This window comes from Lichenostomus cassidix, chromosome 11, assembly GCF_008360975.1.
Source record: "Lichenostomus cassidix isolate B80296 chromosome 11, HeHo_3.0, whole genome shotgun sequence".
Classification (NCBI taxonomy): Eukaryota; Metazoa; Chordata; class Aves; order Passeriformes; family Meliphagidae; genus Lichenostomus; species Lichenostomus cassidix.
The window spans coordinates 20,054,441-20,080,100 of NC_139492.1; the positions used below are offsets into that span (position 1 = coordinate 20,054,441).

Here is a 25,660-nt window from a genome sequence, read left to right on the forward strand (position 1 = left end):
CAAAGTCACAGTCTCCCTGGCAAGGTTTGGCTGCAGCAGACGGGAGAGAAGAACCATGTCTAATTGCTTTCAGGAGCAGAATGATGTCTTCAGTCTGAAATGACACCCAGCCTTGACCAGCACGGAGCAAATGAAACTGTCAAAGAGACACCAGATGAACCCAGGAAAAGTGAATGACCATGGTATAAAACACGAAATGAGTCAAAAAGGAAAAATCTTAAAATAACACTAATGTAAACACTGGTCTGTTAAGAAGTCAGCCAACTTTTATCTTGTAGCAGGGAGATTGTTTTTGAGAACCTTGCAGAGTCAAATGAATTCATGAACCTCCATACCAAGGTGCAGTCATTAGTCAGCAAATGAATTACACATAATTATCTGCTTTGTATTTAATTCACTTGGCTTCCAGTTTCTTACTCTTCATACAGTGAAACTCTCCCTCTCACACAAACACACTCTCTGTGGGCAAGGAGGTTTTGGAGGGCTGCCATCATCCTGACTCATGAATCAGACTCCATGATGTGAATGATATATATCTAAGCCTGCAAACAAAGAAGATGGCTATGTGTCCAATAAGAGAATAATTATTGTTATTATGTTTATAGAGCAACAAAGTTGGGAGTTAGGACCCTGGGGGAAAGGCGGCAGGAAGGGCGAGCTGGGCAGAGGCAGGAGTCTGTAGGCAGTGGTTCAGGGCAGGCTTGTGCCAGGGCCCTCGCAGTGTTCCCTGCCTCTGAGTCACCTCTGCCAGGAACGGCCCAGCAGCCAAGGGCAGCGGACAGGTGATGCCTGGCTGGGCAGAGATGCTTGCTGGGAGCTGCAAGACCACCTCCTCAAGGGCTCTTGCCATGATACCAGGAAAACACTGGCCCTGCAAGGGATTTGGCAGTGGCTGAAGGGAGTTGGTGTTGGCACAAAGCACCCCAGACAACTCTGCCACTGTGAGGCTGAGGGTGGGGGCATGCCAGCCTGCAAGTGATCCAGCCTTGGCTGCACGGGGTAGCAGCACTGACAGGGCAGCCTCCTGCCTGCAGCAGATTATATGTGTTCTTTTCTTATACGGAAGTTAGCTGTACACCTACATCCATAATTACTTTAACTAACCTACCACGGAAAAAAAATCCCTAACAGAAAAAGCTTGTTTTGCAAGTAACAGCCCCTGCTACAGCAGGTTGCTTAAAAATAAAAATGTTCTTTGAAATGACATGAGGGTTCTCCCTGCTCCACAGTGCAAGTTTGGGCAGGGGAGCCCTGCTCCACCACTTGGGACACTGTGACAGTGGCAGTGTCATGAGTGACCCAGGCTTGATCCTACGACGTTAGTGTTTTGTGTACTCAGAGAGGGCAGTGACAGAGAAGGGTCTACCTGTCCTTTAGGACTGTCCATGACGGGTAATAAGTTTGGTATAACTAACAATTTGAAACCCGTATTTCTAAAATGTATCTACCACTCAAAAGCCTCACTTTGGCTGGTACTGCAAGCATCCCATGAATTTAGAGGGCACCCCATGCCATGCTAGAAAGAGGGCCCCAGACCCCAGACCTCTGATGTGTGGCTGTTGCCAAGACATGCACCTGCACAGAACTCACGTTTCTTGTTGAGCCCATGGAGACACATCTGACTCCTGGTGCATTTTCATGGTGCTTTTCATTTCACTGATGGTTTTTCATCAGCTTGGTACCAACAGGCCTCGGCCATCACAGCCATGTCTCTGGAGACATTGGAGGACACCAAACTCTGGAAATGCTTTGGCTTAAGGATGCAATCAGCTGTGGTAACAGCAAGCAGCGCTTCTGTCAATAAAGTTGGAAAAAGAGCCATTTATACTTCCATTAACTCAGCTTGAGGATAGTAAAGTTTGAGCCGCATTGTAACTATCTCAAATCATCTTTAGGTTAACAACATATATCCAGGGAGACAGCAGGGCAAACAGCCAGATGAGGACATTGCCTGGAAATAACAAGAATTTAGAATGAATCCTATATGGGGAACAAGACATCCCATTCTTGTTATTCCAGACCACTGTGTTCCAAATTTTGCCCTTATTATTGGTAGGGAGGCAAAACCAATAACCTGGATAATCATTAATGCTTAAAAAATACCAGTAAAAATGCAAAATAAAAAACTCGATGTCCCTTCTAGCCAACCCAATTTTAGAAGCAAGTTTTATCTCACTTGATGCTTTAACTGATGATTATATCTGTGGTAATATCCTAAAAAGAAATATGGAAAGGCTTTGACAAAGGAATAATTGCCAATGCAATGACAGAAAACAATACTTTGGATCACAAAGCATTTCTTAGAGGATGGGTATTGAAGTGCTGGATTTTTAAAGCTGTAGCAAATCTTCCCTACTTAATTCTCTTTTCAGAGCAACTTAAATTTTCTGGAGATTGAAAACACCTACATGCCAACATTAATATCCCAAAGACGGAAAAAGGCTTTATAGGAGAGCAATCAAAATTATTTCTGAGACAATATTGGCCACAAGGAGGAAATGTCTTAGTAAAAACTGGGAGCCCTGGATCAAAACTTTCTCAGTCTATCAAAACTGGCACATAACCTTTAGAGAGCCAAACCACCTCTCCGTGCTTCAGCCTGCATTGCTGGAGTAGCAATGGGACACTGGCTGCCTCCCTGGTACCCTTGGAGAAACAAAGGACATTGCACTGGTTACCTGAACTCACAGCAGCACTTAGCCCATATTTAGCATTGAAAATTGCTGCTTGTGTTGGAGATTATTTTAGAATGGAGACAGATCTTTGTTGCCCCATGTAGGTTTGTTTATTTAAATATCAGTTTGTTTGCCTATCAGTTGAACTAATAAAAATATTACTGCTCTTCAACCAATAACTATAAGGCATTTTAAGATCCTTGAATGGAGGAAGCAAACAAAGCCATATTACCAAGCAGGTAGTGAAATAACTAAGCACAAGATTTCATAAATATTATTTTGCATGCAGCAGTTTCCACATCTCCCTTTCTCCCTCCCTGGTACACAGAGGGTTTATATTAGTACTACAGGTAGAAAATCTAGAAAGCAATGAAACTTACCCTGTTTACAGTCCCAGAGCAATACTGCCATGAACTGTGGGCCCAATACGAATGCCATAAATTCTCTCTGAGCTGTCAGAAAACAGTCAAAAGAACAAGGCTGTAAATCACTGCTTCATTATAAATCACTGCATTTGTCAATTTGTCATACCCACTCCAGCACACTTTGAACATGATGTGGCTTTAATTTTTAATTTTTCTAATATCGCAACATGGATGGCAGCTGGCTTTGCACACCTGAGCATGATCATATCGTCACATGTACCCCCAAACCACAGAGCAGTCATGCTCATCACTATCAGACCCAAGGAAGTTTCTGATCAATGTTGTTCTCCAGCTGCCTAGTGTTCCTGTGAGCATGGGGCCAGCCTGGGGCGTGGTGCTGTGGAACACGTCTGTGGAACACATCCAAACATCACAAAGCGCCAGCAAAGCAAGTTCAGGACTGTCTGCACTCGTCTGGAGAAATGTATTTTTTCATCATAGCACAAGAACTTAGAACCGGGTCCATTTCCAGACTGAACACTGTTTATTTTGGTGCAAGATAAGTATGGGAAAATACATTTTCAATTTTGAGAGACGAATTTCCTCAGTTTACAAACTGTTCAATATTTACAGGGTTTTAAATTATTGTAGGTAACAAAGACCACAGATTCAGTAGCAGGAATAAGAATAAAGCTTACAGTTGCTGAACATCTTGAGTTATACCAGTGAAGCTAACACAATTATTTTGTGGAATGATTAATAGCTTGTGCTTGTGGAGATTTTACTTATTTTTGATGAAGGTACTCAAGTAAAATATTGTTTACCAGACCTGGGATGGTTACATTTCTGGGCCATGCTCATGTGTCCTTTGGAAGGCTTAGAAGGGGACAGGGAAAATGAATGGAAAGAACCACATCCTCCTCTGGACCACAAATCATGCCTGTTTGTACCTGAAAGACCATGAAATTTTCTGTTTGCAGAGCACTGGCAGGTCGCCTGGGAACTTCCATTAAAAGATACAGCTCTGCAATGCACCTCTCAGTGTCAAAGGGGGCATCTCCAGCATGCAAAGGAAAGCTCTAAGGTCATGTCTGTGATTAAAAAAATTTCTGATTAATCTGACTACATTAATCTGTGTGTCATTTTCCAGTGAGGCTGTTGGTGTACTTCCTCCAGTGATGTTGCAGTCCATTCCAGTTCCCAGCTTTTATATTATTCCATTTAGTTTTGTTGTACAGCCCTTGCTATAGGATGAACCTATGAATTCATATTTTGGTGATGTGAAGCAGTGTAGCCCTGACCTTGCCACAGTTCCTTACACACACATGGAGCGTCGTCTGAAGCCAGGGAGAGTTTGGCTCTAAAAGCTGACGGCAGGACATGTCATGACCTTTATATGCCAGTCAAGATCTGACTGTGTGCTCATGACTCCCAGGCCTTTCTAGCACCTTCCTGTCTGATAAGGAGACTCATAACCTGGGCTCAAATGTGCAGCTTTGTGCTGCAATCACACACTACAAATTCAAGAAAGTGAGTCCACCCAGCACAACTAATGGGCACAGCTGTGAAATACAACCTTTTCTAAAGAACCCATTTCTGGCTCTGCCTCCTGCTGCCCCATGCCAAAGTTATGAACTAATCCCACTTACAATTGTTTTCTCAACATATGGGTCCCAGATAGGGAGAAATAGCCAAAAAAAGGCAAATTTAACTCAGTATGGGAAAGACTCTACTGCAGTGGGTGTGGGTATGGGTGAGCTTGGCTCTGCAACAGAGAGGAGAAAAGCTGAGTTGGGAGGGGCAGAGGAAGATTTTGTGTGTGCCTGGAAAGAAAACAATGGGACACGGGGAAGGAATTAAAAGAACCACATCCTCTGCATCACAGCCCTCCAGTTTAAGTTACTCCCTCACAGTGGACCAACCCGTAGTGCCCTACTTCTCACATTGCTCCCCTGTGATTGCTGTGGTGAAGCTCCATCCCATTAAATGTGTCTCATCCAGGGACCATGAAGGCAGCAGTGCCCTTAGCATGTCAGATCACATCTCCCTCCTTCTTTGTGATGACATTTTGATGTGTTCCCCACCCATTTGGGCATATCACAAGCCCCTACAATTAAGCTCCAGCCCCACAACCTCTGATGAACATAAGCCAAAAGATGTTTCTCCCTTCTCTCTATCTCTGACCTCACAGCCAAACTAACCCTGCTCCAGGCACATAAGCTCTCTCTTTGGAGGAAGCCTTCAGTAGGGAGGTCATTCCCACACACTGCTTCCCTGCAATGCTCCCTGGGGAAGAGCTACACAAGGGAAGGACAAAGTCAAGATGGAATTTCCTTGCATGCTCTTGTACCTATGTCCTCTCATCTCTGCTTCACAAAGTTTCTCAAGCTCATTACCTTTTTTGTCAACTGCTTTATGTCTCAATAGCAATATTGATTCTTTTCTATTATTGCTATATTCCATAACATTATTCATGAATATTCACCCTTGTACACTCTTTGTATGAACAAAGCATTTGCAACTACTTACTGCTTATTTCTCCCAAAAGCAGTGCAAGGGACATGGGGATGTCAGCATGAGAACCCCCACTCAGCAAATGGACCAGTCACTGCAGAGTGGATAAGAGTTACCAGCAGCATCCTTGGCAGATGAGCATCTTTTGGTTTAAACTACGCAGAAATAGGTTTCCTCAATTTATGGTTCCCTTCAGATACAAAAAATGTCTGCCAGTGCCCATTCAGTGAGTCACTTTAAGAATTCTCAGCCATATACAATGAACAAAAATAGTTTTAAAAAAGGTGTGTTTGTGAACACACACGCACATATACATGCACATGCATATATGGATAGATGGATATACATATATATATACCCACCTAATGTATAATGCTTAGCTAAGGTAGAACTGCAAATATACAATAACAAATTGTACATTATATTGTAGATATTATATATGTCATATATCTTTTATATTGTCATATGTTTATGCACCCCTATGAGATATAATCAGGTTTCTCTGCTTCAGTAAGCCTTGGGCTCTGGTCAAGGTAATCTGTCTGAATATTTGGGGTTGCCTGTTTGGAGGGTGAACCATAAATGTCCAACTTCCCTGTCTCCAAAAAATCAGAGGAATTTTATCCCTTCCTTATAGCACCTGTGAGAGTATTGGGTTGACATTTGTCAAGAGAAGCCTAAAACAACCAGAACACCACCATCCTCTCAGCTCTCTAAGTCCTGTTTCTGTGAGGTCACACCACAATAAATAGCAGTGCTGCCTGAAGAGCTTCTGCACTTGAGAGTGTGAAGGAACAAGTTACACACTTGGAAGTGTACAGTGTCCTTCAGCATTTATTTGTTCACTGCAGAGAGAAAGTGAGTCATGAGAAACCTTAAGGTGGAGCACTCAAAACAAGGAGTGTACAAATTATCAGCTAGCAAGGGAAGGTCAGCACTAGTCCTTCAAGTCTGAGCATGTTCCATTGTTGATGGTACATAAAAAATCCTAGCTGGATGCCTGTGGTTGCAAGAGAACACCTATCACCCTTCTTGTCTCTGACATGTCCGACTCATATAATATCATCAATGAGGCTGATCTCACTTTTTTTAAAAAAAGGTAGTTAAAGTTACAGAAGTGGTAAAAAATGGAATTTGATGAACAAATCCAGTTTCAGGATTTGGTTTTTTTTTGATACTTTTTACAAACAAACGACATCTTCATGACATGGAGAGACAAATACAGGGATGGGAGATGGACCTGGATTCTATTTACACTTGCGCAGCAATGCAATTAGTCATCTTGTCAGATAATATCCAATTGCAGAATCTTTAGTAGCACACTGATGAAAATAAAAGAGAATACACTGCCTGTTTTCTTCAGATCACAGGTTGAATTTAAAGCATTCACTGATAGGGAAAAAAAATCAGTTGACCTTGTCAGTGAGCAGGAATGACTAGTGATTCACTTGGAGGTACCTGACAAGAACACTGAGATTTTTTCCTAAAATAAACTACTGATTTTATAGAAAATATTCTGTGAATAATACACCTAAGTACACTAAGTATGTTATGCTTAAATGCACTGATATTTGTGGCATTGCATGATGAAGCATCTAACTACTCTTGTCCAAAGGCTGGAGGTTCTGGTATTTTCAGCAATATCAACTGTATCAACTATCCAGGATATTGCTGTAGTTAATTACCCAGCTTATTATGAAATTCATTATCTGTGGCCACTATTAGACATCTCTGGCACCACATCTCTTGTAGAGCTACCAAGTAGCTGAGTACCTTTTTTACTAGTACTAAGCTTTTCTTCAGATACTCTGCAGTAAATTGATTATCATGAACTGAAGTTGGGATAGGTGAGCTGCATCGTAGAGATGGGGCAAATCCTTCATGGTGCAGAGAAACAGAAGCTTCTGTGGAGTGGGAAAATACATATTCATATATGTTTAGCCTAAAGGTCTTATGCTAAAATGTATGTAAGTAATTTCACAGACATCTGCATAAGAAAGGACAGACTTCACAGCATTGGGTGAAATAGTAATTTTTTCAGTATATTTCTATTTAGAAATTCAAGAACACAATCCTACAACAGACCAGCAATTAGAAGGAATACCAGAAAAAGTGAAATATATAAATATAACAGACAACATAATCATCGTTCTGCCTTTTCTCAGTGAGTTTTTCTTGTGCATTTTTCTTTAACCTGCAGTCTGAGAGACTTTGATCCCTTATGTCCAAGCAGGTATCTGGCTGAAAGAAAAGGAGCCAAGAGCCCACAGAGGTGTAAAGCTAAGGCCAAGTGTTCTCAGTGAACTGTGTGGGATGAGAATGGATGAGGTGCCCTGGACTGCTAGATGCAGCAGATCAGCAAGATCAGGGGCATGCAGGGCATAGAAGTGCTTGTGGATCAGTGGTTCCTGTTGCAGCTGGAATAGGGCAGGTGACAACTGGGTGATGCCAATACAAAACCTGAATGTTGACCCATCCCTGTCCCTGCCTTACTCTCACGCAGTGGGTGGCAGGAATGGTGGTGCTCCTGCCCTCTGACGGCAGGGAAGGATGGAATTTTCATACATTTGGGTAAAGATCTGATGTGGGCCCATGGTCATACAGGCACACTTTCCAACCTCAGTGTCCTCTGACTTACAAGCACTTCCTCTGCAGCCACCACTTTCTGTCTGGCGTAGTTCTCAGATCCTCAGGTAATACTGCAGTGCTGACAGAGTGTGTCTTGCTGGTTATTTAATGAACTGTAGCACTAAAGTGCAATTTTTAATTTTAATAGGTTTAACTCTATGCAGAACTGTACAAAATTAAATTAACAATTTTGCATTTTTCCCTGTCTAAATACATCCACAACTATGTGTCTTGTCTCAATGTAATCTATTTGTGGATGTGGTCCATGCATCCCTTTGATGTGAGAATCTTTAAATATTTTTTGAACAAACATTATCTGGGGAGTAGAAAATCCTTAATATGAACCATTCTTACACCTCAGGATAGCTGAGATACAGGGGAGACATATTTTCTTCTATACAGCAGTTATATATTTCAGGACCCCCAAAATCTGATATTGAACTGGCCAAGAAAAGAGACAAGTCTCTTGCTTTGGTGACTGGATGCCAACCTTCTGCCTGTCAGATAACTTCAATTAACACTTGACCATGTCTGGTTTGCAGATTTAATTAGCTTTTTGCTTTCAAAATAAACTAAAATAACAGAAAAGGTCCTTGTAAAATAACAGAAAACATGCCTGGAAAATGCCAATTGTTGTATGAGCAACAACGGGTGAAATTGGGAGACAGAATTTGCTTTTTTTGCATATATGGGGAGTGGCAGAAGGAAGCTGGACCACTGAGGAGACCTGATACCATCGTCAAGTTATAAGATCCGCTCCTAAGCCATTTCAGCAAATATTATATGCTGAGTTTGCCTCATTCCTCTCTCCATTGTGCAATCACATGGATACTCACTTGTGCAGCAATAGCTAGGGCAAGGAGCCAAAACATAATGGCCTTGTTTAAACAGCTGAACTTCTGAAAAGGGTAAAATCTAAAATTAATTGTAAGTTCTGCTTGTGGACTAGACCCACATATATACATTTTGCCTGGAACAGTATTTTTCCTATGCATTTCTACAGGCAGAGTAATGAGTGCTGAGATCCTGGGTGTGCAGTTTACTCATGCCTGTTTTCTCCTTCAATAGGTACTACAGAGGGATGTGTTTCCAAAGCAATTGTCAGTGAAATGGTGTCTGCATCCTTTTGTGCAAAACTAAAGAACAAGACAGAACAGAATAAAAGTTAAAAACTAAACAGAGGTGTGGAAACTGCTTTAGATCTACATACATTTAATGAATGAATAACCAACCTAACTACTTAAGCAGTGCTATCATTCTTTGTTAGTGTGTCCCTCAGGCTTACGCAAAGATTATGAATGTTTTTATGACAAGCAGACCAGCATGTTAGAGAGAAGACTGGTGCCTCACAGTTCCTTGTAATGAACTATACTGAAAAAGAAATTTTAAACCTTTAAACTCTGCTTTCATCACACAGACACATTGCTATGACACAGCTGACTGGGAACACAAACAACTTCTTTGGTAAATTCATAACAAAAGCCATATATTTATTCCCTTTAAAAGACAGGAGGAATAACCCCCCCAAAGCTGACCAAGCTGTTTCTTTCTGCCCCCTTTGTTATTTTCTAGTATCTCCAGATCAGAGTCAAAATGACAGCTGTTCACCCAAGCCTTCCCATTGAGTACTCTGGGGTTTGGATGAGGCTCGCTTATTATCAGGATTTTGTGCTGACCTCAGTCTGCCATCTCATCTCCCAGGCTCCCAGGAACTGAGAATAGAAGACCCCAAACATCATGAGGAAAGAACTCAGATTAAAGTTGCCTGGGACAGGTCTCAAATATGTGTTTTGAAATATCTGGTAGTTAAGACATGGCTTCAAAATCCAAACAAAGGGGGGATATCTTGGCATGATATCCCAGTATATGTTTGAAGAGCATCATACACCATGAAACTGAAGGCTTTGGGCAGTGTTGTTGATTTGATACAAAAATAAAAAATTGAACTGTGATTAAATTTGAAATTTGATCATATTTTTTGTTCTCTCAACTTTGCTAGTATACATTACTGCTCCATATTTTTTCTGGGAAAATAGGAGATACAGACAAACCTTGAAGGTGTAGCTTTCTGCCTGGACTTTTAGTGCTTCAGGCAGCTGTCTGTAAGTGGCCCAGGCATAAATCCTCTGTCATCCAGAATGGCACAGGGGCCATCCCATCCAGTCTCTGGCTCGCTAGCAATGCCTCAGTAAATTTTGCCATGCATTTGGGTCCCAGCCCAGAACACATCCTCTAAACATTGCTCCTTGCAGACCAGCAGCCTTCTATTCACCCATCATCTGTGTCGCCTCCTATTTTGTAAAAATCTGTGAAGCACAAGGGCGAAAAAAGTCAGTGACTGTTCCACTCATCTAGTAAGGCCTTGTGTACAAGATGGAATAGCATGTGGCACCCAGAACAACATCAAAACACAGCTCTGTTTAAGCCCAGTGGATTTGACTAAAGGAGTAAAGCCAGGGAAAAAAATTAGAGTAATAAGGTTCAGTTTGATAACCACAATAAACAGCTGCTAACCATGTATTAATTCAGAGGGTTCCATAAATCCATGAACTTTGCTAAACCACTGGGAATATCCCATGACATCTTCTCAGGTAAGAGAGCATGGGAAGCAGGGGTATTTCTTAATTCATTCCTTTATTCACACCTAGGAAATGCCTATTGTTGACAGCAAACCACAGCAAACGAAGGAGCCACCCCTCTTTCACAATCTGCAAACCCACACTCAGGGAAGGAGGTGCATCCAGCATAGTGCACCCCCAAACTTCTGCATTTAAGGAGGATCAACCACTTTTGTTGATATGCTCTGCCTTTGGGAGCTCTCTGTTGTTTCTCAAGGGCTGTGACTCCTCCAGGGAAGGAGGAAATTTTTTTATAAAGTCATGCTTTTAGGCTGGCATTCTATTATGGGTGGCAATTTTTATCATCCTTTTGAAAGGAGGGGTTCAGTGGACCTTTGAGAATTTGATTGTTTGCATTTTTCTGTGGGTTTTTTTTCTGTTTGGATGAGACAGACTTCAACATGGATTTGAAAAATACAGTTTGTTAATACCCACTGGCTTTAAAAGAGAAGGTTTGGCATACACATCTTCCCTTTGTGGTTTTGATTTCACAGGTCTGAACCCCATGCAGCAGAGGAGCCAGATCATTTGGAAGTAATGCAAAGTGTGACACAAGTGACACTTCTGTTCACACAAATCCTTGCATGTACAGAATTTTGCTGAAGTGCAGGTAAATATTTAATAAAACTATAGTTGGAGAAACTAAGACTCCAGTAACTTGAAAGGTGGCTCTGTGAATGAAAAACTGGTATCAGCATCCTGTTGCCATAAGCAGACCTGTATCACAGTGGATCAGGAGCATGAACCCTGAGGACTCAGCTCCTTGTAACAGCGGTATGAAGGTACTTTAGCTTAAAGAGTAATAAGCCTTTCAGCAATCAACCCCAAAATATACCTAACCACTGATTCTTCACCCCTGCATATTGATGACTCACCTGCTGTGTTTCTTACCCTCATTATATTCCTGGTATTGGTGTTTTCTGTTTTGTTTAGTAAATTCAAATGTGTTAAACAGTACTATAGGTCTTTTCCTCTCCATTCTCAGTGTCATTTTGTACTACATCGGTTCAGTGACACTTTATACTGTGATGAGGAATAATGCATTGGCTGCAATGTATATTGCTCGTGTTCTTCTTCACTGTTACAATGACTTATTATTCAGAGTATGTTTATGTAATATCATAAATACCAATCTCTGGTATTTATGCAGCGTAGTATTTACTTGGGCAAGTTGCCACATGCACTAAAGAAGTAAACAAAGAGCCATTCTTCAGAGGGTTAAAAAAGTCTTAAAATGAATCCAATTTTCCTTCATAAGGCACTCCTTGTTATTTTACCTAAAGTGGCTCCTTAAGATATACAGTATGATAAAACACAATTCCTGGGAGACGTAATTATGGTTCCTAAGAGACTGGTGAATAAACAATCAGGAATAGAGTGTTTGTTTTCACGAGGTTTTTCTTAACTATTAATGGAAGGCATAAAAAAAAATTAGGGAGGAATGTGTTGGTGTCGATAAATGGTAAAAAAAGTTGAGGAGCACACTTCACTGAACACCCAGGATTTCTGCCTAAAAGCAGTACTATTTTATTGGATTGCAAATAATCCTATTTTGCTAATGCATTTGTAGTGAGGGTAAATACCACAGTGGATTCTTTGTTTTTTATACTTACTGTACTGTGTACATCAATGGCACAATATGTGTTCTAAAGTAAAGAGCTTGCCTTTTCTCACATTACCTTTAAGCATTAAGACAAAGAGCTTCCTTCGAAGGTGACAAAGTCTTCTGCAACAAAATGTTCTGTCTGACACAAATTCTTAAGGAAGGGCAGGGGGCCCCCATCCAGAACAGTGCTGAGCCATTGCAAATACTTTCCTAGGAAATCAGGGACACTGCAGTCAATTTTACACATGTGGTCACTGAAAACCTAAAAAGTGGCTGAAGCTATGCTGAATCAACAGCTCAGGAAAACCTATTTGCCACCTGCCATCAGAAAGCAATTGAATCAAAGGCAGTGTTTAATAATATTGGTTCCCACAGAGATATTCAAGTGATCTATCATCTAAAACCAGAGGACACTAGTCACCTTTCTACATCACTAAACCAGACTGATGAAACCAAGCTATTAATTCAATTTGATGGTGGGAATCTCCAACTTATTGTCATCAGTAATATGTCAGTAAATGACGAACTTTGTAGGACCCTCACAGAAGCACAGCTTCACACCACAGGTCCTGGACTTACACCAGCATCTGCCGCTGCAGATTTTTAATCCCATGAATATAATGATCAGGTCTTATTAGTTTAGTAGAAACAGACATAGACCTCACATTCCTCCTGTGGCAAGTGGATGTCAGAGTAATAGATCACACAGCAGTAGTTAATACGCATTTATGATCTACTTATTTCAAGACAAAGAGGAAAAGGCAACCAAAGTATTGATAAAGTCAGTTTGGTGCCAGATATGAAGTAAATGCCATTTCAGGCAGAAAAGCACACAGCTCATGAGTTATTGCCTAAATAATGGACATCCCTTGCCTCTTTCTATCCTGCCCATACAGATTTGCAAAAATATAGAAGAAAAGAAACAAGAAAAATATATGTGCAGATGAATCTGGTCAAGCTAGTACTTGTTCCTGTCTTAAGGATTTATTAGAGAAGTGAATAAACATGCTTGATGTGGTAATTAACCCCATGTAAATCACAAATCCTGCCTTTATAGGGTTTTGTTTGTGCTCCTGTTGTTAAGGGCCATTCAGTATTTCCAAAGTGGAAACAGGGCTGAGGTTAAACCTCAGCAAATGATGGGGAAAGATGCACAAAATGGGGATAAGGGGACCCTGGCAGGGGAACCCAATCAGCAAGCCAGCCTGTTTTTCACTGGTTCACTTCCTTGAGAGTCCTGAGAAAGGAAAGAGAGCAGTATTAAAAAACATTGAATCCTACAATCTTTAGGCAGTCACAGCCTGGTATCTACATTTGTAATCTAAAAAAAAGATTTACTTCAAGCTCTCCACTCCCAGACTCATTGCCCTTGCCCAGGCAAACAAGGGTTTTCCCAGGCCTGTACTGTCCTGGCATGTGTGTGCAGGGCACAGGGCATGGCCATCCCCCTCCCTGTAAGCTCTTCGGGAGCTAATTGCTCCTGCAAGCTGGGTTACCTGTTCCTCAGCCTCTGGATGCTCCCTTCCAAGGTCTATTGAAATCTACTGAAATAATTTCACAGATTTCTGTGGGCATTGTGTCAGTTTAATGTTTCCAAACCAGATGCTGGAATGGATGTATAGTGGCAGCTCGAAACAGCTCTTTGTCTTCTCCTTTGTCTTTAGGGTCCATCTTGCCCTGTTTTTTCTAGCAGCTAGCACCATTAGTAATGAAAGTTTATACCTAACAGGAAATGCCTTCTTTTCTGTAAAAAAGCCCTAAATTAATTACCACCAGTGTGAAGAAAATCTGAGTTGCTGGTGTAGCACTGATGGAGTGGATACTTCAGTGATTTGCTAGGCCTTTTGGTGACATCTGCTGTAGCATGCAAATGATAAGCCATAGCAATAAGGAATGAGTTTCTGTGTGCACTCTTCTGATCACTTTGGCAAGTCCTTCAAAGGAGGTCCATCAAAGATGCTATTCTGTTCAGCACACTTTGTCCCAGAGAAAGTTTAATCAAGGAATAGCCTGCAGCCGCTCAGACAGGAGCATGCATAGGTCATGCACAGGACAGGAGACAAGCTCTGTCTCAGTGCTTGTGAGACAAATACACTCCTCTTGTGCTACAAACCCATCTTGTCTTCTGGCTACACTGACGACAAAATAATCACCCAAGAAAGACAGCACAACACAGCAAAACTGAAAACACATTTAGCAATTTGCATACCTTGCGTGCCATAGAACATCCCCAAATCCTGGTGGAAATGTTCATAATGTGCCAGACATCTTGAACCCAGGAACTCCCCTCCCCATAATCCCTTGGGACCAAAAAGTTTCTGATTGTTCTCCAGCTTCCCCATAAAAGCTTCATTGTTACTGCAGCCCAGCCTTTACCAGGAGTCATGGCATCGGGCCACAGCCTCCAGGGACACTCTCAAGCTGCACAAAACAAGTTTTTCCAAACACTTTAAGTATTTCTCAGCCCAGACTCTCACATTCTAGTTGTTTGTGCAGGGACAGTAACCCACCAAGCCTTGCCTAAAATACTGGTTGTTTAAATTCCACAGAGACATTTTTTACTGACATTCCTTACTGCTGTAACCTCTTGATCATTTAAAACTGCTATTAATGGGCAGATTCCATAGGCCTTATGTCAAGGAGCCATGCTTGCTGCAAATAAAGCAGCAATCAGACAATAGATACCTAATTGCTGCTTCTTCTGGACCACTTTTGAGCTCACAATTTCTTAATTTAACAGGACTTTGCTGCAGTCCACGAGATATGTGCAGCATCAGCTGAAAAGCTCTTAGTTGCAGTAATATTTTGTGATGAAAGCAGTAAAAATTGCTCAATGCAGGCTGACTTGACTCAGTGGTGGAGGAGCTGTAGCTCTTGGAGAGGGCTGAGCCACTCCATGAGCAGCAATACCAGGATGCCATGTCAGTGCTCAGCTCCCTTGCTTGTTGCACAAAGCACCCCGGCACATGGGCAGGTTTCCATGGTCGTATTTTGGACAGCATTTGTCCAAGTTTCCGTGTAGAGATTTTACTCTCCTTTCTAATCAGGCAGCATGAAAATTGAAAGAGGCCATTATAAAATTGCTTACTGTACTCAAATTTCTCCCCTGGGAGTTGGGGAGGACTCTGGTGGGTTGGGTCAAGGGCACAGACAGGCTGGATACAGGGGTTTGATGGCAGCAGGTAGAAGTTGGGAAGGATGAACATCACTGGGACACTGCAGATGCCATTACAGTCTCTGAAAGTGCCTGTCTTGCACACTGCTCATTTGCAAGGGGACACCACAGTCAAAAGCCTCATGATAGCGGCTCAGGCTCCCCTACTCCTACCAGAGTGAGCAAGAGCCTCCTCTTCTCCAGCAGATTTCTGCCAGCCGCAATAGGCTCTACACAAACATCAGTCCATCATGACCTCCCTGTTTGCAGCAAAGGATTGGCAGCCCAAAGCACACTGCCTTTGGAGATCTGATGAGTGTGTCTGCATTTGCACAGACAGCAGCAGCCTGCCCACTCTTCCTGGTCAGCCCCATGCCAGTCCTGAGCTGCATCTCCCATCCCTGCAGAACAGCAGCTCCTTACTTAAACCAGAGCAGACTCCTCAATATCCCACAGCCTCCCATTCATGCTAGTCCTAATCAAGCTAATCATGGCATTCATTCCCTAAATTAGTACTAATTAATAGAATCCTAATTAAAAAAAGGAATGATGGATCCATGGATTCTGTTCATAATGGACTTCTCTCTCAGCCCTTTGGAGGCACTGCCATATCTGCCCTGTGCTGAGAAGGTCAAAGCCATCCAAAGTCACAAACACAGGTCACAGGGACACTCCAGCCACAGTGCCTTGACTTCCTCAAGCATCATCAGGAAAAATAACACCAGTTTGAATCACCACTTTGCGCTATGGAGTGTTTGGTGGTTTTTAGTATGGGGCTCTTCAGAAAGTGACTTCTAGATGACTTGCTATGCAAAGATAATAAAACAAACAGAATTGGAGCTAGAGAGGAATTTCTGGAGTGCTCAACACCAGTCCTGGCCTCTGCCATGAGTCCAGGCAGGCTCTTAATGAGCCATGGCAAGCTGGTGAATGCCAAGTAGGCATAGCCCTTTTAGAGGTGCCTAAATACACACTGTTATTTAAGGAAATAAAAGGCTTTAAAATGTGCTCATTATTTCAGTCAGGTGTGCTTGTGCTTAAATGACTCTAGTCCATCTAACTTTTATCTCCCACAACCTTGAGGGGCTTTGGGTAGGGATATAGACACTGCACCAGCCAGCCACCCTCCTCACATGCTGCCAAGATTTTCACTTTGTGTCAGTGCCCTCTCTCACCAGGCAGCAGCAGAAAGCAAGCCTGCAATACAGCCTCATCTAATACCTTTGGTCAGTTTGTTCTAATTTGCCAACACATGCACCATAATTACAGGGCTTGTGTTTAGGTGTACCTCAAGAGTTCTTTGTGCAAATAATAGAATAGGATAATTCATCCAGATCCCATCAGGGAGGTCCAGGGCCAGACACAGAGCCATTTGTACAGATGGGAGCAGCCCCAAAGATATTTGGAAATCTGGTGCAGATCAAATCTGGTGCCTGGCAAGATTCTGCTTTTGCACCTTGTCCTTGCGCCTTTGCTGCCTCACAGGGGACTGCTGGCAAGAAGCAGAGATGCAGGCAAGTTTCCTCATGATGGTGCCCAGTGCCACTCCAGTTTTCAGTGTGGGCCCTCTTCCTTGCCTTGTCTTGGTTAGGGACACTCTGGAAGCTTGAAGATGCCAATCTGAAAAGGACAGGTTCATGTTGGTGAGGGCTCCTGTGTGATCATCCCCTGTCTGCTAGAGGGGTGCACAACACAAAGGAGACATGGCTATTTACACCAGGCTTCTTGCCAGCATAGCTCTGTTGCTCAGAGGTGCACTACCTTTCTCTTCCTGACCATTGTTGCAATGGCCACAAAAATTTAAATGAAGCTCAAGTGTTGGAGCTGATCCTTTGCCTTGTGTGTGCCTAATGGCAACATCTTATACTGTCTGGTAAGTTCTGTCTTGCATCTCTCATCGCACAGACTGAGCCCTGAAAAAGCTTTTTGGATCTTGTATAAGCCCTTGGCCAGATAATGTGCAGCCCTGCAGAAGGGGCAGCCTCTCGGTTGTGCCTGCAGCAGGGGCTGAGGTTTTGCTCTGCTACATGATGTTTGCTGAAGATCTCCACAAAACACCAAAATCATCCTTGTGCCAGACTCAGTGATACTCACTGCTTCTGAACAGTAAGCAGGGCTGTTTACATGCTTTGAGATGGCACTAAACTAACAAACAACAGCTGATACAGAGATCTGATGGAAAAACAAGTTAATGGCATTTTTCTGTCCAGAAATTTATCTCACCTTAATGCAAATATTCTATCCATACTCTGGTGAGTCTGTTCCCCAAATCGATCTGGACCTGACAGAACATCAGGGTGGAGCTGTGCCCTGCAGCTCCATGATAGTGAGCTCTGAAGATAAGTGAGGTCCTGAGCAAGGCACTGAAAGCTCTGCATCCCGGGTTCTTGGTATTGACCTGCAATGGTTCTTCTTTACAATGCAGCGAATTCCTGGCCTTTGAGTGGGGCTGTTGTGTGTGGGCACAACGTGATGGTAACAGCTTTGCAGTGGTTATGGTCTTTTGGGAGAGGGGAGGATAGCAGTGTTACCAGGAAGGTTGATGCCTCTTTCCTGACGCTTTTATGGAGTCTCTGACAATAGTTTAAGACATTTAATTTACAGATTTCTCAAGAGAGATTTTTACTTCCCAGAGGACAGAAGCATTTTGAGTTCATCACACTGAATTATTGGCCCCAGATGAAGATGAAACCATGCAGCTGTCTGGACCATAATGCTGCCTTGAGAGGACGGACATAGCTGTCAAGGGCAGGCTCTGTCTAGGCCTATATCCTAAGGATCACAGCCCCACCCGGAGCAGGCAAGGGCCCTTCCACTGAAGGAATTGCAATTTACAATTGCTCTCACTAAAGCTACATTTGGCCTTTTATCTGACCTTCTTTGATCTTCTCCACAACCCTGGCAGGTCTTCAGTGCATTCAGTTCTTTATATTAAAGCAATTAATCCCACATGCAACCAATTAGGTTTAGACATAGTTTGATGACCATAATATTGTACAGACATTCTACCAAGTTTTCAACAAATGAGGGTGGCTCCTACATGACACTTTCTAGTGACTGCAGTTCAGAAATATCCCAAGGAGAAAAACATTCCAGAATTACACTCCCAAGTCCAAATACCCCACTTGTGGACAATACGCTGTTTTTGTGTCCATAAAATAGGGACCCAAACACTTTTCCTTCTTGTTGGGCACAGCATGCAGGGCAAGGATCTCACTAGACCTGTGTGAACAGGTTTGTCATCCAATGGCCTCTTCACCTGCCACTGTCATTGCTAGCAACCTCCACCAAATATGTTTTCCTTATCAGAGGCAAAGAGGCAGCAGCACATGTAGTCATTTAGCTTCATCCAGTTTGCCTGGGTCCCTAAGGAGGGCTGAAAGGGCAGCTGGTACAGGAGAGCATTGCCTCTTACTGGCTTTGCTCTGAATACAGTGCAACCCTCATTGCTTCTCTCTCTTGTGCCACTGTACTGATGCAATGCAGTATGGCCAACACTTACTGTATTACCTAAAGCCCCTCTTTGGGTAGTCTTCAGTTAGTGAGGCATCCTCCATCTGGTCCTGGTGTCAAATAGGTCATAGTTTTACATGGGTGAAAAATGAGACTCCCTTCTGTTCCGATAACCCTGGAACTGCACAAGTCTTCCAAAATTCACTAGAGGCATTGCATGCCACCACTGTCTCTTCTGATCTGTGTAATGCAGGCTGTTGATGCTGGTATTTGTTGAAGTATCCTAGAGTCTGTTCACTTGGACTTTGCTCTGTTAGTGACAGAGAAGAGGCACATTTCCTTGTTTAGGTCATTTGCTTTCAGTGGAAGGAGCCAGTGTTCATGCCCAGGGCTTGTATGTTTGCTGGTTCTCCTGCCAGGGAGAGGATTTATTGTGTTTGGGGCCTGACAGCAGCAAGAGCAACTGCAAGCTCGTTCTCTCACATCTTGACAGCTCTCTTCAGAAAAAGTGCTCATTCCTTCCTACTCATACCTTGCCAAGGAGAAAGAGACACCCACGTGGACCTTCTAGGTCCTGCCACAGCACAAATGTGCAACAAGAAGCCCGCAAGCAGGAGCATTACAGACCATGGTTCTGGCACTAGACTATCTGTAGTTTTTGCATTACAGTAAAAGGTCTGAACAATGTGGCAAGAGGAACCGTAATGGACTTCAGATGGAGAATTATCTAATGGAACAGCTTTCCTACAAAAATGTCATTCTGTCACAATCAAAATGCTTGTGAAACTATCAATTTTCCCAACTATTTTTCTGAAAAGAAAGTGCCAACAGATTTTAAAATAAAGCATTTATAGATTTTATTTTATATCATATATGCAGATTAAAAAGCTATAATGATCTAAATAAGCCTAAACTATTTTTTTGGTGGAATTTTCCTTTGTCGAGAATTTCAACATTTTGAGGTTTTGTTTTGAATTGGAATGAAAACAAATTTCAAAATCTCAAAATTGTCTGTGAAACACAATTTCCATTCTCTGGCCAGCTCAGGTTTCAGGCTAGAGCATGTATAATAGCTCCCCTGCAAGGAAGCTCTTTAGGAAAAATATATCTGAATTAATTTACTGGTGCAAACATATAGTTTTAAAGATTTGTCAATTTGTCCAGGCAGACATGTCCTCGCTGAAAGCTGTTCCAAGTCATAAGAAGCCTCCACAAGTTCCTGAAAGACTTGTTTCTGAAAGGCATTGCTAACTTTGTACAATTGATCGTAGTCATTTCCTGGCATTGATATTAACCAGGCAGTTACACTTTCCACTTACTTGCAACAGACCACAGAATTAATACCATAACTATTTTCTTGGTCAGTTTTAGTTGGACTTCTTTTAATAGTTTAAACTAGATATTAAGAGCTTAATATTGCATTTTCAATAAAAGCCTAGTCTGTTCAGACTAAAATATTCAATAGAACAAAATTTATATTCTACAATATTTAGGTTAATTTAAATATTTACAGCCTTAACAAATAATTTTGCCTCAAAAAACCCCAAAAGACTTGTACTTTTGTGTGTAAGGAATGGAAACCTACCATAGGACAAATTATTTATTAGGAACATTAATGGAGAGTTATTGTAAGTTTTGTTTTCAAGTGAGTCACTTTGGATTTGCAGTGACATAAATGAGATCATAGGCCAATCTGTTCACAGCAGCTTTATATATCATAAAGGTATGAAGCGGCCTAACACTGAAGTACATTAGCATAAAGAGATTGTAAGTTAATCATACACCTTAAAATAAAAAAATACCCTCCCAAACAGCAACGAAACACCCCTGCATGCCACAGGACTTTTTGCTGCCTTTAGTAGTTGTTCTTTACTGTAGAGAATTTGATGTGCACTGTGCCAAGATACTCCAGAGAGTGTCTCTGCTCCTCCAGAATGCAAAGGTTTTGTGTCAAGGTGAAAGCTGAACCAAACACACACTCTGCAGTCAAAGTTGGTTTATAACTCCTGACTCTGCTGGGTCAGTTAAGTGGCAGTTTCACTAAACAAACAAGTAAAACACAGGTCAACGTCCAAATACATGCAGCTTATTTAAGCAGCTTCAGTAGCTGGTAGAGGACCAAAGCTGTAAGTGGAAACAAACTGCTTCTGAGGTAAATAGCAGGGAATGAAAGTGGGGATCAAATCGTGCCCAGGTATGACAGAGGTTTTTTTTTTTGAAGATGCCTTTGACCAACTAGCTCAGCTGGATGCAGGAAGTTATTGAAAGCACATTAGGTACTTGATGCATTTGTTGCAGAATCAGCAAGACAAATCTTTCAATCCACTATCTTCAGTTGCTATATTGTAAGGGTGTGTTCAATCATCAATCAAGGAATCACCCTCTAAAGGACTGGAGAGGGGAAACCAAACAAAAACTACATGGTAAATCAATCAAGTAACAACACAGAGGAACACAGCCAGCTGAATCAGTACTGTATGTGTATCTTTCCCATTCCTGAGTTCAGCAGGCTATTTTCTATGATTCTACTGAGTTAGTTGTTGACTTGCATATATACACCATCTCCTTTGCTAGACTGCCCATCCATCTCATACTCTTAACACAGTTATACAATCACTATATAAATCCCTCCCTCCTTGCGTTGTATTGTCCAAGAAACATGTTAGCCTGCTTCCTACTTGGAGGCTGACATTATAAAGCACTGCCAAGGAACCTTGTCATACCACCGGCAAGCAGCTCAGCTCAACAGCAGCTCTCTCCCTCTTCGAAGGGGAGCTCCTAGAGTTGGAAGTCAGAGGAAAAGGTCTAGCAGGGAGGTCGGCTTTTTGCTGGGAAGGACCTGTTTGTAGTTGTCCTGTACTTGATAGTATTTCACTTGTTCAATATTAGCAAATTCAACTGGAGTCTTGGTCACTTTCCTCAATGTAAAATTTCAATATAGAGTCACAGAATATTCTGATTTGGAAAGGACCCACACAGATCATCAACTCCAACTCTTAAGTGAATGGCATTCTGTCTTGATTTGGTTCTGCTGAGACTGTAGAATGGACTGCCTTTGACAAGAGTAAATATAAACTAGGGTTGTCTGGCTTTGAACACTCCAAACTAGAAAAAAGTAGAGATTTGCAAAATCAAAGCAACCTTACTTATGCAGAGTTATTCTAAGGCAAGGGGGCAGAGAACTGGTCCTAGGAAGACTGCAGTACAGGAATTCTTAGATTCCTAGACAAAACCTGTCGAAATGAGTTTGTGGTCAACACTTGAAGCAAGAAATTGACCCTCCCATCAGCTCTTTCAACAGAGCGATGGTGGCAGAGCTCCGTGTGGCTGGCATGGGGAGCTCTTTTGTGGCTTTGGCTGGCAGTCTGGCATGTGAAGGTGTGCTAACATATTAACTGTGCACCACAGGATGGAAACCACTGGTTCTTTTGATTCTACATGCAAAATGTTTTTTCTGATCAGCATGTAAACGCGGGCAAACAGAGACAATGGTTTAAAAAAGCAGCAAGCATGATTAAAAGGCTTAAAGGATAAGAAGATACTGTTCAGCTGAGCAGAAGTGAGAGGGAGGCAACTGTCCAACTTGGAAAAACAAGGGATTTGTTTGGGGAGTCACAGAAATATTCGTCTGGAAGCCACGGGAGAAAATGAAGAAAAGGATGCTTTATAAAAAATATCAAGACTATCTTGCATCATTAACATTACCAGGCTAGGAAATATTTTCTTTGGGAAAGCCCTGGCCTCCAAGTCTAATGGAGATTTTCTAATAGAAAAAGAAGAAATACATGCATGGAGTAATTAAAATAGCATTAGATTCCCATGCACAGCAGCAACTATTACAGGACTAAAAACCAGTGAGAGAAATTGAAATTGCTGCCCCAAAATCAGCCAGCTATGGTCTCTAATCTGCAACTGTGTCAGCAGGAAATAATGGGAGAAATTAAATGGTTCAGTATAAAACCAATAATGAAGTAAAAGAAACACAAAATCTATGTAATAAAATCAGTATCTCATTCATTTTTTGTTGTCCAGCTCCTTTTATAATGTAAGAAAAAGCTGGTTTGCAGTGCCACAGCAAGAAAAAAGCTTACTGCAGGCTTTCTTGCAACTTTCTAAGCAGATAAACACAATCAAAAAGTCTATTTCAATTCTATTTTATTAGTAGTAGCAGTAGAAGCATCAGCAGCAGTAATGGTTGTTGTGTTGCAGTAGCCTTGAGGGCCATGAACTACATCTCCCCAGCCTGATGCAATGTGCATTCTACAAGCATATAATAACAGATGGAAGACTTTAAAACCTTGACATTACTTGTATGTAACGTATGTAAAATTTTGATTTGATTTAAAATCCGCTCTGTTCCAGCAAAGATTTATTTGTGTGCTTTTCTTTACCACTGTGAGGAAGGTGACTACTCACAATGTGGAAAGCAAAGCATGTGCAGGATGAGCATCCGAAACAAGTAAGGAAGAGAAGAGAGATGGAAAATATTATCATCCCTGACAACTTTGCCCCCCTTGCCTTTGTGTCCATGAAATGTGAAACTTTATTTTCTGTTGAGCCCTTCCACACTCAGAAAACATGGGTGAAGATGCAGAGCATACTTGGACTACCCTAAAGCTTTGGATATTTAAAAATGGCAACATGGTTTGGCTTCTCATTCGGCATCTGGTTTCTGAGCCTTGCAATGCATTTGGATCACATTTTCAGGTTTTCCCCTGCAACTGGAAGAATTAGGAATTTATTGTTTAAAAAAAAAAGGTTAAAAAGTCATGTGATTGTGTGCTTCCAGAAGCTGAGGCTTGAGGAAAAAGCCCATCCTAGACTCACAATAAAATCATGAGAATTGAAAACAGCAGACCTAAGAAGCTCATCCAAGCTTTCTGCTGTGCATATGTAAAACCCGGGTGTTGTCAGGACTAGTTAGCTAATGTCATAAAGCACTCATAAGAACAACGTTAGCTATTATTTAAGAGGAAACCAAAGTGTAAAGTGTTTTACATATAAATCTGCCTTTTAGAAGAGCAACATTAAAAAAGCAAGACTGAGTTCTGGATTACTGAAGGGTAATAAGGAAGTTCTAAACACAGCCATAACTCATTCTACATGAAAATGAATGACTCAGCAGTGCCTTGACCAAGTTGGAAACAGGACCTCTGGAAGCTATTAGAAGTGGACTGTCTCCCAACATGCCTTCCTCCTCTAATCTGCTTGGGATGGCAGATGTGCAGAGCAGCCCAATGAAAGGAGTTAACCCCCAAACTGAGCAGGGATACAATGGCTCTGCACCTCCACAACCTTTGTCTCAGGAGCCAAGTGAAGAAGGGTGCCAGTGGCTCTTTTGGAATGACAGGTAAAGTCTTGCAAAGAAGCAGATTGTGCTGTGAAATACATGGTGTGGCCATCCTTGTGTCTCTATTACAGTGATTTTGGTGGTTTCAGACTATCTGGCTATGTGGACTGAACACTCCCACTAGCAGTCACAGTCCATTTGTTGCACTCCTGAAGTGCTTTTGGGCAGAGCAATCCAGTTTGCACTGCTAAGACCATGCTGCCATGCAAGCAGATTTGGGTGAGTGAGGACAACAGCGAGATTTCCTTCAAAAGCTACTTCTCAGATGAACCAACCCACTGCCACCCACAGATCAGCATGGCTGGTGTAAAGAACATCATCCCTGAGGGCAAAACTGAGCCTTCTGCAAATAATATTTTGGGCCAAGTGTTTTTCTTCTTTGTCCACTTGTGGGTTCATAAAAATACTGCCAACGGCGGGCGGGGGGGGTGTGAGGACTAAGTGACAGCAAATGCAAGCCTGCTGACAAAAGGTTTACTTTTCTCTTGCACTTTTTGCAGACTCTTCAGAAGAGCCTCTATCCTGGGATGACATTATAAAACCACTTTATTCCTTTACCTGCCTGCTTAATGCCCACAGCTGCTGTACCTTTAAGATGCATCCGGGGGGAGGGCAGCGCCGGGGGCAGTTAACCGTTGGCCAACCCAACGGTCACTTCAGCCTGGCCGCACCTGGGGTCATTCCGACGGCCGGCGGGCCCGAGGCGGGGGGGCTGGAGCCGGGTCCGTTCAACCGAACCGGCACGGGCAAGCCAGCGATAAAAGCGGTTCAGTCCAACGCCCAAGGGGTCAGCGCCTCTCGGAGAGACGGCAGGTACGCGGCTCTATGCGGGACTTTGTGTGAGTTGACGGCTCTCAGCCGGGACTTCGTGAGGGGACGGTTCTCCGCCCCGTGCTAGCTTTGAAAAAGGTTTTGTTTGTTTTCCTCTCCCTCCCCCTGGCCTCCCTACCCTCCTTCCCTTCTCTCCGGCCCGGCGGGCCAGCTGGGTGCCCCGGCCGGTCCGAGCTCCGAGGAACGCCACGCCCGTGAGGGAAGGGGAGGAGTCACCAGAATCCACCAGCTCCGCCCACTGTGGTGTTGGCTTCTTGCAGGCACCCCTTTCCCTTTTTTATCTCTTTGTTTTCCCAGTTTCATTTTGTGTTAATAAATAGTTCAGTTCCTTTTTCCACTTTCATTTGCTTTTGTTAATTTGTTTCATTGGCGGAGGAAAGAGGGGAAGCCCTTTACCCTTGGGAGGAGGCACTCATCCCTGAGCGTTTCCTCCTGAACACCTTTGTCTCCCAAACCGAGACACCCT

The 25,660-nt window shown here is 42.5% G+C and overlaps 2 protein-coding genes and 1 long non-coding RNA gene across 16 annotated transcripts in view; 2 read left to right on the plus strand and 1 right to left on the minus strand.

Moving 5' to 3' along the window:
• Positions 1–4,157, plus strand: part of LOC146432438 (uncharacterized) — a 38,018-nt gene extending 33,861 nt beyond the window's left edge. For all 6 annotated transcript variants that reach the window (XM_085072091.1, XM_085072093.1, XM_085072092.1 and 3 more), the window contains one exon: positions 3,393–4,157. The gene's annotated coding sequence lies outside the window, so the exon portion shown is untranslated. The remainder of the gene's footprint in view (positions 1–3,392) is intronic.
• Positions 249–25,087, minus strand: LOC146432439 (uncharacterized). 7 transcript variants are annotated; one of them, XR_014854603.1, is made up of 6 exons: positions 24,922–24,985; positions 10,234–10,488; positions 9,019–9,318; positions 3,056–8,303; positions 1,576–1,794; positions 249–542 (listed from the first exon to the last, which is right to left on the minus strand). It is a non-coding gene; the product is annotated as an uncharacterized LOC146432439 (long non-coding RNA). The 7 variants fall into 7 exon arrangements; XR_014854607.1 differs by having other exon boundaries at positions 3,056–3,127; positions 8,193–9,318; XR_014854606.1 differs by having other exon boundaries at positions 3,056–3,127; positions 3,293–9,318.
• The window catches only part of LOC146432440 (uncharacterized), a 39,455-nt gene continuing 24,280 nt past the window's right edge, over positions 10,486–25,660 (plus strand). Inside the window, exons 1-2 of one of the 3 annotated variants that reach the window (XR_014854601.1) lie at positions 10,486–11,410; positions 24,864–25,537. Coding sequence is in view for 2 of the 3 variants with exons in the window: in XM_085072100.1 (XP_084928226.1) it covers positions 24,567–24,582; positions 24,864–25,261 (414 nt within the window). In the remaining variant the exon portion in view is untranslated. Of the gene's footprint in view, positions 11,411–20,578; positions 24,583–24,863; positions 25,538–25,660 lie in introns of those variants that run through there. The other 2 variants (XM_085072101.1, XM_085072100.1) reach the window with 2 other exon arrangements.